This window comes from Montipora foliosa, chromosome 4 (assembly GCF_036669935.1).
Source record: "Montipora foliosa isolate CH-2021 chromosome 4, ASM3666993v2, whole genome shotgun sequence".
Taxonomy (NCBI): Eukaryota; Metazoa; Cnidaria; class Anthozoa; order Scleractinia; family Acroporidae; genus Montipora; species Montipora foliosa.
Genome location: NC_090872.1, coordinates 9,127,889 through 9,141,947, shown reverse-complemented (window position 1 = coordinate 9,141,947; position 14,059 = coordinate 9,127,889). Strand labels below are relative to the sequence as shown.

Below are 14,059 nucleotides of genomic sequence, written 5' to 3'. Positions count from 1 at the left end.
ATCTTTACATTTTGACATTGACCGACATATCGGGGATTCCGATTTTTCAAGGGCAGATGTTGCCTACTCTATAAGGGCAGTACGTTTGACACCCCTGAACACCATCCTCGTTCCCAGGGTCCCTTTGTCGATGAGGAGAGAGACCCTGGTTTGGGCTGGTCACGTGGCTCTCCTCGACAAACATTTCCCATTGGGGTAGAGTCTTCGTTATATTTTGACCCGCAACTAGGAAAAAGCGTAATCGTTTGACAAAGCATTTTTTCAATAAACTGGGTATATCTATCAATAGAGTGCCAACGAGCAAACATTTGTGTTCCGCGTATGAATGACGTTTTTTTCCCCAACAGTTTATAGCCTCTAGGTGTATCTTTTTGAAAAGAATAAAAATTGGGTTTGCAGAGGATGTTATTAACTAGTAAAAGACTTTTCTTTGAAAATCTTAATCATTTACTGACTACATGTTTAATAAATACATTACTAATGTTACGTAACATTTTTGCAATAAGGTCCTGTCTGTACATGGAGTGAACATTATTTGCTACAATGTAAGGATTAAACCTTCGATGTGACCAATGGGGAATTCTCCGCTGTAAATATCTTTACCTACATTTCGTAATATATATAAGCTTACCGTAAAATCGAAATGAAATATTAACTTGAGCATCGCTGGAAAGCTTCAAAAGTATCGTTTTCACTGTCACGCCACAAAAAAAATCGCAACCGTACAATAAAAAAAACAAAGACATGAATGTTGTAGAAGACCAATGCATAAACAACCTCGCCAAATCTAAAGTCTTTGTGGTACATTGTTTCTGAGCAGGAGCCCATCACGTCATAGGGTCATAGCACATCATCTTAGAGACCAACTTAGTGTGAAAGAGCGTCTTAAGGATCGAGGTCGAGTGTTCATTCTCTTCTACGTAGTGTTGCAATTTGTTTTTCGGAAATGATCGGGGTTTTTTTGTATTTGTTTTTTTTTGGAGAGGAGGAGGGCCTTGGGGTTCGATGAATATGAACCTCTCCTCTTCATTCCCCAAACTGGAGAGAGCTCGACCGAACGAAAAAAGAGATAGATGTAATATCTTTTATTCTAAGCATATTGAATCATGCAGTGCTGGTAGTTAAAAATGATGAACAATAAATATAAAAGCAAATAAAGCCACTTGAATTTAAAAAATGTGTGTTCTTTTCTGAGATATTTAGGCCAGAATTGATGGATTCAAAATCCGGCTGCCTTTTTCTTTTACCCGGCCTTCTCCCTGAAATGTCTGAAAAGTGTTTTGCAGCAGGGTAGGGGCAGTGACTTGAGCATTTGGTTATCGCTGTTCTCCTCAATTGTATTGGTATAGAATTTCATCTTGGATTTATGAATAAGCTGATTCACACGCTTGCACTGCTCCGTGTATAATTCTCGATCAATTGTTAACTTTGTGCTACGCCAGCGTCGTTCAAGCTTTCTCCTGTTTGATGTTATCTGAATACCAAGGGGCAGCAGGTCTAACCGTAATAGGTGTTTCTTGATGGGCGCATATTGATCGAGTAGGGAACGCAGAGTGTTGTCATAGCAACCAGATAATGCTGAGACATCACGGAAATCTTGGTGATTCATGAGAGATGAATCCTCGTTTTGGGGAGCCAAAACGAGTGCTATCTATTTTGATTTTAGTCAGCTGCTGACTAGATCCTATGACCAGAAATATCATTCAGCTTTAGGTAGTTGTTATTAAGCAGCAGCGAGAAACAGGCATTGCATTCTTGTCCGCGAATCACGGACTTCCGGCCCTTCTGCGCATTCTCAGAAAATTTGTAACGGTTACAACATCATACCATTACCGCGACTGCGCCAATTTTTAGCTGTGGCCAGAGTCCGTGTTCTTGACGCTGACCAAAGAAAAGCGGACTCTGGGAACGAGAATGTGGTGTTTGCTGCATCTAGCACATGCGCTAGGGAACGCAAGCGATCAATTGCAGGTGATTAAATTTTCATATTTTATGTTTCCTCGGGCAACGATGATAGACATGTACGCAGACGAGGCGTAATTACGGTTTGCTCCGCAGCGACTAAATTATTCAAAATCGTTCTGAAACGAAAGAATCCCACGGGGAAAGCAATGTAAGAAAATGGCTCTTAAATGATCCTCCGGATTGATCTTCCCTCCGCAGTCTCTTGCACTGAGAGAGCTACTAATGGCCTACTCACTGTTTTTCCACTACATAACGTCTCAAGCACTCATCATTTACTCAGGTAAAAGTTGCATTGCAGTATTTTGCACGACGATTATACAACAAAAGAGGTGTTGTCCCAAGATAGAGGTTTTTCTTTCTGTTCTCATTTTGACAAATTTAAGAAATTTTCACCAAAGAAAGCATCAAGTTAAAAAAATGTTGTTTCTTTTAATTCGACTTTCAGTTGAAATACATCATAGAGAACTTATTTCAAGCTTCGCTAATGATTTTCCTTTCCGTCAAGAAACTAAGTATGTCTCTGTCCTAAACGCCCACGAACTTTCCATCTTTTCCAATCAAATCTACATCAAAATGGGTTTATTCTAGTATTTTCAATTAGGATCGAAAACAAAGTACTTGGCATTAGCCGGAAACTATTTTCAGATGTGCAGATGTCTCGCGTTAAACGTTTGCGTACAAAAGAAACCTGCATTGATCTATTTTTAACGTTCCGTTAGCGCCTTAATTTGTAATTGTTAGCTAAGACATCTGCTAACTACTCCAAAACACGAGAAAAATAGGATGGTTCTCATTTCTTCTATTTAAAAAGTTTAAGATTCCCAAGAATTTGAGATAATAGAAGATTTTTTTTTTCTTTAGGTTATCGCTAGCTACCGATAGGACAATGCGTTGTTTCAGTCCAAACCATAAAAAAATGCAAAAATCGTTTAAAGGGATTATAACGAAGAAAATTATAAGAATTTTTTCATAAACTTTGTATAACTTGGAACAAAGAACTTCGAAACAACTTGCCAGGTCTCTGTACATTTCGGTATTGATAGCGGCTAGGCGACTAGATGTTTTCGGCAAAACTTTTTTTTTTTTTGGTTATACTTTGAAACTAGTGAAAAACAGTGAATTTAATGCAAACAATCGAAGTTAACAATTAAAACAGCGACATACTCTTATTCAGAAATAACTAGTCAGTGCTTTAAACTTATAAAGCTACATAATTAAACGTAATTGTAGTAAGGCTACCTGCATGCATGCATTCGTTTGGAAAAGTCCCGAAATATTGAACAGGTAATTCTAACTGTGTTTTAAGTCGGTTATCCTTCTGGTGGTTTCGACAACAATTTAAATTATTCCTACTTTAAAACATAAACAACTTTATTTCTTGAGGTTAAGTGATAAAAATTCCAATATAGGCAGCTTTTACAGACTATTTCAAGGTGAAAACACTACGTTGAAGATGTTGTTTGGGGTTCAATTTTTGCACGTTAGACATGGCTGCAGTTGAATCTTCCAAAACAAATCTAATTTGAGTTTTCAACTATCTACAGGTTAATCAATTCGTCGACAACTGAGAGATCTGAATAACAACAATAGTTTCTCCGTTTATTGTACGTGTTTAGATATGGCCTGTTTGAGGCCGCAAAACAGCGTGGAGGCGACCAAGGTTTCACAAAACCATAAGTTGCGAAAGCAAATCAAAGCTTTGCGGTTCGCAAATGGGCACCAATTGAGTTTTTACATTAGTCAAATATACATATTCGTTAGAAGAAGCAGAATAAATACTTTTTTTGTAATGATTTTAGGCAATAAGCGTTGCGGCGTAAAGAGTTGTTTTAAACGGAATATTGTTAGTTCTTTCATGCGCTCGTTTGTGGCAAACGTGATTCCAGTGCTCAACAAACAAAGTTATCACACTTTCGATTTTTCTCTTATCTATTACTTATTAATGTATTTATCTTCGTATAGCAATGTTTAGGATGAAACGGAGATACGTTGTTTGTTTTTTTTGTTTTTTAAGGAAAGATTTTCCTGGTGGAAGAGCGTGTCAGTTTCGCTATGATTCTAAACCAGAAGGTACTTTTTACAGCGTAAGCAGAGAAATAGAAATTGAAGTTAGCGCACCTAACCCACAATTTTTTTTCGCTCAAATAAATTTGCATTCTCGAGTAAATCGGTGACAACATTTTTTGATTTGAATTATCCTTTGTTTTCTCAGCCTGAATTTTAGCCGCCTCCTTCGCTAGCTAAGTGACTTAGCAAGCGAAGGAAGCGGCTAAAATTCAGGCTATCATTTTCTATGCTTGGTTTAATTTAACCCATTTTTGGTCGATGGCCGTGAAAGATGAGATCTGAGCCGAGTCTGAGATGTGACGTCAAATGCAGAACCCTATCTTGTCAAACAATTTGTACTACTGCGGCCTTATGATCTTTAAGTCCGCCACATTGCTATAAACAAAAACTTACAATGTCGTCAACGGAAACAGATTCAAAGATAAACTACAAATGTCGGTAAAAGAACTGACGGTTAATACAAAATCGGAGTTTAAAATATACAGGACCACTAACATATTAACTATTAACTATTAAGTAACAATAGAGGTGACGAAAACTAATCTTCTGAGCTCTATTGTTTCTTAATAGTTAATAGTTAATAATTTAGTGATCCTGTATATTTAAACTCCAATTTTGTACTAACCGTCACTTTTGAAGATGTATGCAGAGGCACATGAAACGTCATGTAAAAGATAATTAATTTCAAATGATGCGTTTATATAGATGTTTGTCACCGCTGTTTGTGTGTTATTTCTGATAAAACTGAGATGGCCAAAGAAAAAGAGTATTCTGCAATAAACAAAAATTTGGTTTTATCAACGGAGTTGATAATGTAAATTAGCCACCGTACAGAGATTTTAAAAGCTGACGTTTCGAGCGTTAGCCCTTCGTCAGAGCGAATCGAGGAATTGTGGGTTACGTGTAGTTTTTCTAGTAGAGTAGGAGCTACGCTATTGGTGGTAACATGGCAACGTGAAAAATAGGAATATATTAGTTAAATGAAAAGCGTTCGTTAATACCGTGAGGATTAAGGGTGCCGATTTGGAAGATGAATTTTTGTTCCAGATTCTTGCGGCTTTCCGTCGTACCCACATGTAGGGAAAGGCCGCAAATAGCCATGTGTTTTTTGGAGTGGTTAGGGAGATTAAAATGACGAGCTACTGGCTTAGAGGCATCTTTGTCATTCTTCTCAACATCGCGAAGGTGTTCGCGGAATCGGTAACCTAGTCGTCTACCTGTCTCGCCAATGTACAATTTATTGCATAACGTACAGGTTATGCAATAAATGACATTTGCGGAGATACATGTGAAAGATCGGTGATCTTAACAGATCGCTTAGGTCCCGATATCTTGCTAGTGTTAACAATAAAAAGACAAGTTTTGCATCGTGAGCGCGCGCATTTGAAAGTGCCGGGTTGCTTGTTAGTTTTGAGCGCGCTTCTAAATAAAAAGTTGCCTACGTTTTTGTCGCGTTTGAATGAAATAAGTGGAGGTTGCGAAAAGATTCTACCAGTCTCGGGATCATTCATCAGTCAGTCTCGGAATCAGTCAGTCAGGATCAGTCAGTCACTCGGGATCAGTCAGTCAGTCAGTCTCGGGATCAGCCAGTCTCGGGATCATTCATCTTCCAAATCGGCACCCTTAATCCTCACGGTATTAACGAACGCTTTTCATTTAACTAATATATTCCTATTTTTCACGTTGCCATGTTATTACCAATAGCGTAGCTCCTACTCTGCTATAAAAACTACACGTAACCCATAATTCCTCGATTCGCTCTGACGAAGGGCTTACCAATGATGAAATGGTATATGAAATGAATCATATATGAACTGCGGATATGAAATCAAGTGAACCTATGATCTTCGCAGTTATGAGAGCAATTTTTACAATTGCGTAGAGAAGTTGAAAAATTCAGGACTTCAACGGGGTTAGAGCGTCGCACCGGAATCGCGAGGTCACGGGTTCAAACCCCGTTGAAGTTTCTCTACGCAATTGTAAAAATTGCTGTCATAACTGCGAAGATCATAGCTTCACTTGAAGGGCTTATTCTTGAAACGTCAGCTTTTAGAATCTCTGTACGGTGGCCAATTTACATTATCAACTCCGTTGATAAAACGAAATTTTTGTATACTACTTCCCCACCGACGCAGCACCACAGTTTCTTTAGAAACTACCCCCCTTTATTCTGCAGTAAGCCTGATGTCACGACACGCACTAGACTCAGTCCTCCAAATGAATGAAGGGGGTAGTTTCTGAAGAAACTGTGGTACTGCGTTAGGGGGGAAGTAGTATACAAAATTTGGTTTTATCAACGGAGTTGATAATGTAAATTGGCCACCGTACAGAGATTCTAAAAGCTGGCGTTTCGAGCGTTAGCCCTTCGTCAGAGCGAATCGAGGAATTGTGGGTTACGTGTAGTTTTTATAGTAGAGTAGGAGCTACGCTATTGGTGGTAACATGGCAACGTGAAAAATAGGAATATATTAGTTAAATGAAAGGCGTTCGTTAATACCGTGAGGATTAAGGGTGCCGAATTTGGAAGATGAATTTTTGTTCCAGATTCTTGCGGCTTTCCGTCGTACCCAGATGTAGGGAAAGGCCGCAGATAGCCATGTGTTTTTTGGAGTGGTTAGGGAGATTAAAATGACGAGCTACTGGCTTAGAGGCATCTTTGTCATTCTTCTCAACATCGCGAAGGTGTTCGCGGAATCGGTCACCTAGTCGTCTACCTGTCTCGCCGATGTACAATTTATTGCATAACGTACAGGATATGCAATAAATGACATTTTCGGAGGTACATGTGAAACGATCGGTGATCTTAACAGATCGCTTAGGTCCCGATATCTTGCTAGTGTTAACAAATGAAAAGACAAGTTTTGCATCGTGAGCGCGCGCATTTGAAAGTGCCGGGTTGCTCGATAGTTTTAAGCGCGCTTCTAACTAAAAAGTTGCCTACGTTTTTGTCGCGTTTGAATGAAATAAGTATACCAGTCTCGGGATCATTTTGGAGTAATTTAAAATTACTAAGAGTGATACTTTAGACTGCGTGATTATGAGGATGGAAAGTGAGGGTGAATGGAATTCTGTCATTCTTATCTTTTTGTGACGTTTGTAGTGATGACTGTCTATCAAATTGTTGGGCGCGATGATGGCCCGCTTTGACCACAGAGACAGGATAGCCACGTTTTTCGAAGAACTGTCACATCTCCTCTGATTTTCTGGAAAAATCGGAGTCATCACTACATAGACGTCGAAGTCTAAGAAATTGAGAATAAGGAATAGAGTTCTTGACATGTGATGGATGTGATGATGAATACAACAAATAACTGTGAGAATCTGTAGGTTTGTAGTGCAAACTGGTACATAGCACGTTGCCACTAATAGAAACTTTGATATCTAGGAAAGCCGAAATTTCCCAGGTATATTTAAGAGCCGGATAAAAAGAATTGACGGAGGTTATAAAATGATCGAGTTCTTCTCTGCTGGATGAAATAGTGCCGATGCAATCGTCGATGTAGCGGGCGTAGAGTTCAGGTTTGGGGCCGTTGTACTGATTAAAAAATTGGTGTTCAACATATCCTACAAAAAGATTGGCATAGCTGGGTCCCATTCTTGTGCCCATCGCTACACCATTAATTTGTTTGTAATAGTTGCCGGCGAAAGAAAAACAATTGAGCGTTAAAACTAGTTCTGCAAGGCGGAGGAGCGTTTCCGAGCTTGGTTCTTTGACAGTGAGTTGATCGAAAAAGTGTTCAAGTGCTTGAAGACCTTCGCTATTGGGAATGACTGTGTTCAGAGATGTAATGTCCATGGTGAAAATAAGTTTGTCTTGGCCAGAGAAATTGAAATCGCGGAAAATTTTTAGTGCGTGTGTACTGTCTTTAATATATGATGGCAAAGATTTGACGATAGGCGTCATATTCCTGTCTAAGTAGCTAGAAATGAGCTCGGTGGGGCAACTACAGGCAGAAACGATAGGGCGACCTGGGTTATTAAGTTTGTGAATTTTAGGCAAGATGTAAATGCACGAAGTTCTAGGGGTGTTGATGATGAGATTAGTGGCAGTGTCCGGTAATTCTTGATTACTATTTTGCATTATTTGCATATTCTTTTGAATTTGGCGCGACTGTATTAGGTTCGACGTTTGAAACCGCTGCCGTGCCATCGTCGTGCCACGGCCAAGCCAAATTCATTTGAGTTCGGCACGGAAGTAGCACGACGTTTGAAACAAGCCTAAGCCAGTCGCTCGTCATTTTAATCTCCCTAACCACTCCAAAAAACACATGGCTATCTGCGGCCTTTCCCTACATCTAGGCACGACGGAAAGGCGCAAGAATCTGGAACAAAAATTCATCTTCCAAATCGGCACCCTTAATCCTCACGGTAATAACGAACGCTTTTCATTTAACTAATATATTCCTATTTTTCACGTTGCCATGCCGTTACCACCAATAGCGTAGCTCCTACTCTACTATAAAAACTACACGTAACCCACAATTCCTCGATTCGCTCTGACGAAGGGCTAACGCTCGAAACGTCAGCTTTTAGAATCTCCGTACGCCGGGTGGCCAATTAACGTTATCAACTCCGTTGATAAAACCAAATTTTTGTATACCTCGGGCACAACAATCGGGGTTTCAAATATTTTCGACAATTCAAAAAGGCAGACAAAATCAAGGATTTGACCCAATCAAAAAAAAAATTGCGCCTAGTTACTCAATTAGTTTTAGAAATTTGCTTGAGAAATAACGTGGGGATTGGGTGCTCTTTAAACTATTTTTAGAACAGTACGAATTATCAATTGCTTTCTTTTTGTCAGGTGTGCGGCGTCGGGAAACGTGACCAGACAAAATTAACACAGCTTCCGTTGAACAAAAGTAAGCTCCCATGAAGAAAACAAGATTGTTCTCCAATGTCAAAAGCACTAGCGGTTCTCAAGTTATTCTTCTCGCTGATATCAGTAAATTCTACCGAGAGCCCTTCGTCAGTTAGCAACTCAACCAGCGGTGTAACTCGTTCCGCGCTTTCGCCAGCATCTTTTACCCTGCCCACGTTCTTCAAGCTAGAGCCGACTGTTACTGTTGGTCGGCCATTTCGAATTTCAATAACTCAAGATTTAAAAAGCGATATATCAGAGTTTAGCTTTGAGATGAAAACTTACCACTATGGAGACATCCGTACCTCGTCGTGGATCCAATTTGACAAAAGAACACGCGAAGTATATGGTTTCCCTCTGCCAGGAAACGCGGGTCGATTCTTCTACAAATTCATCGTCAGTAATAGTACACGATCTTCGCTGCTTGCGATCACGTTTGAACTTCGCGTTCGGGCAAACGGATTCGAATACAGTCACGAAGTTGATTTCAAAATGGGAACGAAGTTCAATTACCTAAAATTTATGACCAACCTGCATATGCGATTTGATTTTGCCAGAAAGTTGGCGCGTTACTCCTTCAACGAGAAACCAAGTACTATCTGGATCAAGAACTTTAACAAAAATGCCAGAGTGCTCACCATTGTATTTGTAAATATTCCTTATTCTCCTTGCCTTGAAACAACATACAGAGAACTTCATTCGAAATTCGTTGACGAAAAGTCAAATATCACGGCTAATTTTCAAAAGGCCATGACAGAAACATTTCCTATTGAAAGAGCAATGTTCAAGTTCTTCGGTGCGTGCGACTCCGGTTTGTTAGGTCCGGGACCGCCTTTTGAGTGGGGAGTTTTGAAACATGTCATCCCTCTAGCAATGATCTTTACTGTAGTTGGAATTCCAGTTGGTATTTCTTGTTATGTGAATAAGCGCCGAAGAAAGCCCCAAGTAGTAGAAGAGAGAAGACGACGAACGCTCCGGCCACGATACGAGGACGAGATCGACTTCACATCTCATACAGTCCACTTTAACAACCGTTACCCTTCAATGCTCTCGGTTTCCAACAATTCCAAAGAAGATAACGTTGGAGATGATGAGAAAGGTCACAGCCCCAAGTCAAATATTCCCAACGGTAGTCCTGCAAGTCGGCGACATTTGACGGTGCCTAATGCAGCCCCAAATCGACCAAAGCAAGGAGCAAATTCGACAAATACAGACACGGTGAACAATAAGAAAAATCCTTTTAAGTTTGCCTCCAACGAGGAAAGGGCGAACTTTGACGTTCGAGCCATGTGGGACGATGATGATGATACAGAACCAACTCCGTTAAATATACCCACATATTACACCCACAGGAAGATCGAATCTACTGAAGAGGAATCTTCGATGAGGAATGTCGTGTTCGACATGAACTTTTCCAACATTGCTGAAAATATTTCCTCAAAGCTAAAAGGTGTAAAGTCAATGTTAAACATCCAAAGTGAAACTGCAGCACAAGAAGCAACTACTGGACCGAGTTTAACAACAAAAATCAAGGGACTGGGGAAGTCCATGCTAAACCTCTCCACAGCGACAAAGGAAACGTCTGTGGTTCCAGAGACGTCGTTTGGCGAGGCATCTTCGCCCTCTCTGTCAACACAGCAACGATATTTTGAAATATCTACGTTGAATGTCTCTGTGAGAGCGGAAAATGATGGGAAGAGTGACTTTTCCGAAATGCCGAAAGCATCTTACCAAGACTTTGAGGACAGTGCATCTTTAACATACACACCTCAAGACAAACTTTACCAACAAGCCAAACGACGAAGTTGGCCTGATGCGGGACAGAGTTACGATGAAGCACGGCAACATCACGATAAAGCGCGACTGAGTTACGATAGTGCACGGAGAGATCACCAAAGTACACGACAGAGTCACGAAGGTGCCCATCAAAATCACCATCGAGCAAGATATAGTTACGATGATGCGCGACAGGTTTATGATAGTACATGTCAAGATCACTACCCCACATGGCAGGGTTTCGATGGTAAACGTCAAGATCACGATCGTAATCGACAGAATTACGATAGTGCTCGTCTGGATCAAGATCACATAACACATAGTCACGAAGGTGCACGTCGAGATCTCAATCGTAAGGGAAACAATTACGACTCTTCCCGACGAGTTTACGATGATGCGAAAAGTCACGATTACGCACGAAAAGGGTTCAATCATCCTCGAAAGAGTTACGATGATTCACGAAGAGGAAATCATAAAGTTCACCAACAGCACAATTTCAAAAGAGACGGTAGCTCTCAGTATGGCAATCATCGTTGCACGAATTCTCGTTACAGCGGCGATACTTCGGAATACGAACTTGCTCAATGCAATTTTCAAGGTCAGCGACGAAGCCCAACTTTGGAGTACCTACCAGAAGAAGACGATGTCTATCGTCAGAGTCCAGCTTTTAAGAGCGGTAGGGCCCAAAGGAAGTGGTCCAGAGAGCATGACTTTGATGAATATCCAGCTTCGTTGTTTAATGTCTCGAGCGACCTCAGCCTTAAATCTGAGCACGAGAAATCCATTTTCGACACAGACTATTGCGATGTTGAAGAGAAAAGGGATTTATTAGTAAAACCAACACCTGTACGCAATCTTAGCCCACTTGACAAGGCATGTGAAGGATCGGGGAAGACAAGTGTTGAGATGAAAGACATCAGGTTTCGGCAGAACACTTATCCGCATCAGCAAACCAACGGACCCACGCGTATACCGCATGGCAAATACCCTTACAATGTTACAAGAACTCGAAGTTATCCCAGCCAATCGTCTCTGGAGTTTTGGGATGTACAAGGGATTGATGGAGACAAAAGGTGGAATACGTCGTCAAACCCGAAAACTGAAGTGTTGTCTTCTTTCAGAAACACGGTGCCGGCTGATCCGAGGCGTGAAAACTATAAGGGAAGTATTCCAAATGGCACTAGACCCCAAAGCAAGAGCAAGCAGGACCAAGGAAACTCCATTCGTTCCGGGTCGCTGCTGCCGGGCGAAAAGCCTCCCGTAGTGTATACTTTTGGAGACAGTGATGAAGAGGAGTATAGACAACAAAATCAACATCAACAACAGCAAAATCGTCGTGAACAGCAGCGCCAGCAGAACCAACAAACAGAGAATAAAAGTTCACTGGTTGGCCTGATCAAGACTGGTGTAAGCAGCATATTGGAACCTGATGGTAATGTGTCTAAGTGGCTTTCGGGATTCCAAAAAAATGACAGCTCTGTTACGTAGGGGATCGTCAAAGAGTCGACCTTTTGCATGTACCTTCTTCTCTACGAGATGGAAATCCAAGGCCGTTTCCGCTGGACCCTCTCTCGGCTCTTTCGAAGAGTACCAACGACACGGAAACTAAAATCCATGACAAACGCGACCAAGGTCTTCTGGCGTTGTAAATATCAAGGTTACAATTGCCCGTTGTTGCGGACAACTATAGCGAAAGCATGTACTGAAAAGCACTAGAGTATTAGCTTTAAGCCGTGATATTAGATTAATATTTCTATTGTACAAATTAATTCAAAAACTTTTCTACAATTTGTCGTCTTAAATCATCACTTGAATATGGAAAATATTGTCTTCGTGTGTTGCTTTAATTCAAGTTTTTTTTTTCTTTCGAATGGACGTGCCTAAGAAAAAAAGTTCTGAATCGAATTGGTGAAACTGCGCATATCTTGGGTTGGCAATGTCGTCTTTTTTCATGTCTCTTTAATACCGGCTTTCAAAGCAATCAAGAGCACCGACCTTTATCTACTATCTAATTTTTGGAGATACAATCCTAGATTAAATCCTGCGCAAAGGAGCATAGTTTCAATTTATTCCTTTTGCCTAATTACAATTCCTCTGATTTTGTCTTTCTGGCAGGTTAGTGATAATCATTTGAGTCGAATGGTTACTAAGTTTTTTTTTTATAATAATAAGTACCAGTAAAAGAAAAGAACGCTGTTTAAAAAACACGTCAGAACAAAAGAGGTCAAAGGAAAGTAAATTTATATGCTGAATCCGAGGTGTAGAAATAGAATGCAAACCGATAAAAGTATAGATCTCTTTCGTTGTTTAAAAAGCATGGAATTGATCAATTAATTTTTGTAGCGACTCAAAAACACTGCACAGGGTCTGGAGGAGATCTCACTTAATATACAACCCATATAGAATATTCGTATGGATAGATAGCCGGGTTTCTTTCAAGTAACTAACGTTCAGTCTGTTAGCGTTAAAATGTTTCAATCAAGAAATATGCTTCGTATTAAGGAAATAATTTAGGATATAATGGGTTCTGTAATCAAATAATGGAAGCGAGGATACGTTGTGTTTAGTTAGTCCAATTAAAACTCATTGAGATTTGTCTGACCAATTAGAAAGGACTTGACGAATCCAACTGACCAATCAGAAGAATGCACGTAAACTGCGCTGAGCGCGGGAAAAAAGCGTTGCTGCTGAGTTCTCTGATTGGTTTAGACAGCAGCTGGAGACATTTCTACCAATCACCAATGGTGATAATAAAAAAGCACTTTCAGTTTGTTACAAGGCCCCGGAGGTCAGTTTTGTAATATAAACTAATCATAATAAACTGATGTTTTCTGTAGCTAAAGTGCTAACAACAAGGTCGTTTTGTCCGCAGAATGACTTTTCACAAGAGTTGATGATCTTGTAACCATTTTCCTTGTCAGTTATAATATCCATCTTTCCGATAATTTCTGACAAATAAAGATGAAGAATCCGGATAAAAATCACATTTTTTCCAATTTAATCATGCAGAGCACTATTTCCTTTCATCCAAGAAAAAAGTTCAAGCGAAGAGGAAGTGAAATTGAAATTCTGACAGCGTGCCCTTTAATTTTATGTGAGGTTCATTCAAAGGATTGGTGAAAACAGATGACGTTTGTCAAATTTATACTATCGTCATTCAAATGTAACCTTGGAAACGTGTGAGATCATTTGCAATTTGCTCTCGTGTTACAAAGTTGTACCCTTGCGGGGGGGTCTGTGCAAAACACTTACTATTATTATTATTATTATTATTATTATTATTATTATTATTATTATTATTATTATTATTATTATTATTAACTTCTTACTAACCGAGCGCGAGGGCCGTACTGGGGAATATTGGCCCGAGGTCGTGGCAGTACGGACCTC

At 40.1% G+C, this 14,059-nt stretch overlaps 1 protein-coding gene across 1 annotated transcript; it reads left to right on the top strand.

Annotated features, from left to right (window-relative positions):
- Positions 1–2,101: 2,101 nt before the first annotated feature.
- On the top strand, positions 2,102–13,643 carry LOC137998931 (uncharacterized). Its single transcript, XM_068844770.1, has 3 exons — positions 2,102–2,245; positions 3,980–4,035; positions 8,837–13,643. The coding sequence occupies exon 3, from the start codon at positions 8,930–8,932 to the stop codon at positions 12,155–12,157; it is 3,228 nt and encodes a 1,075-aa protein (XP_068700871.1). The 5' UTR covers positions 2,102–2,245; positions 3,980–4,035; positions 8,837–8,929; the 3' UTR covers positions 12,158–13,643.
- The last annotated feature ends 416 nt before the right edge of the window (positions 13,644–14,059 follow it).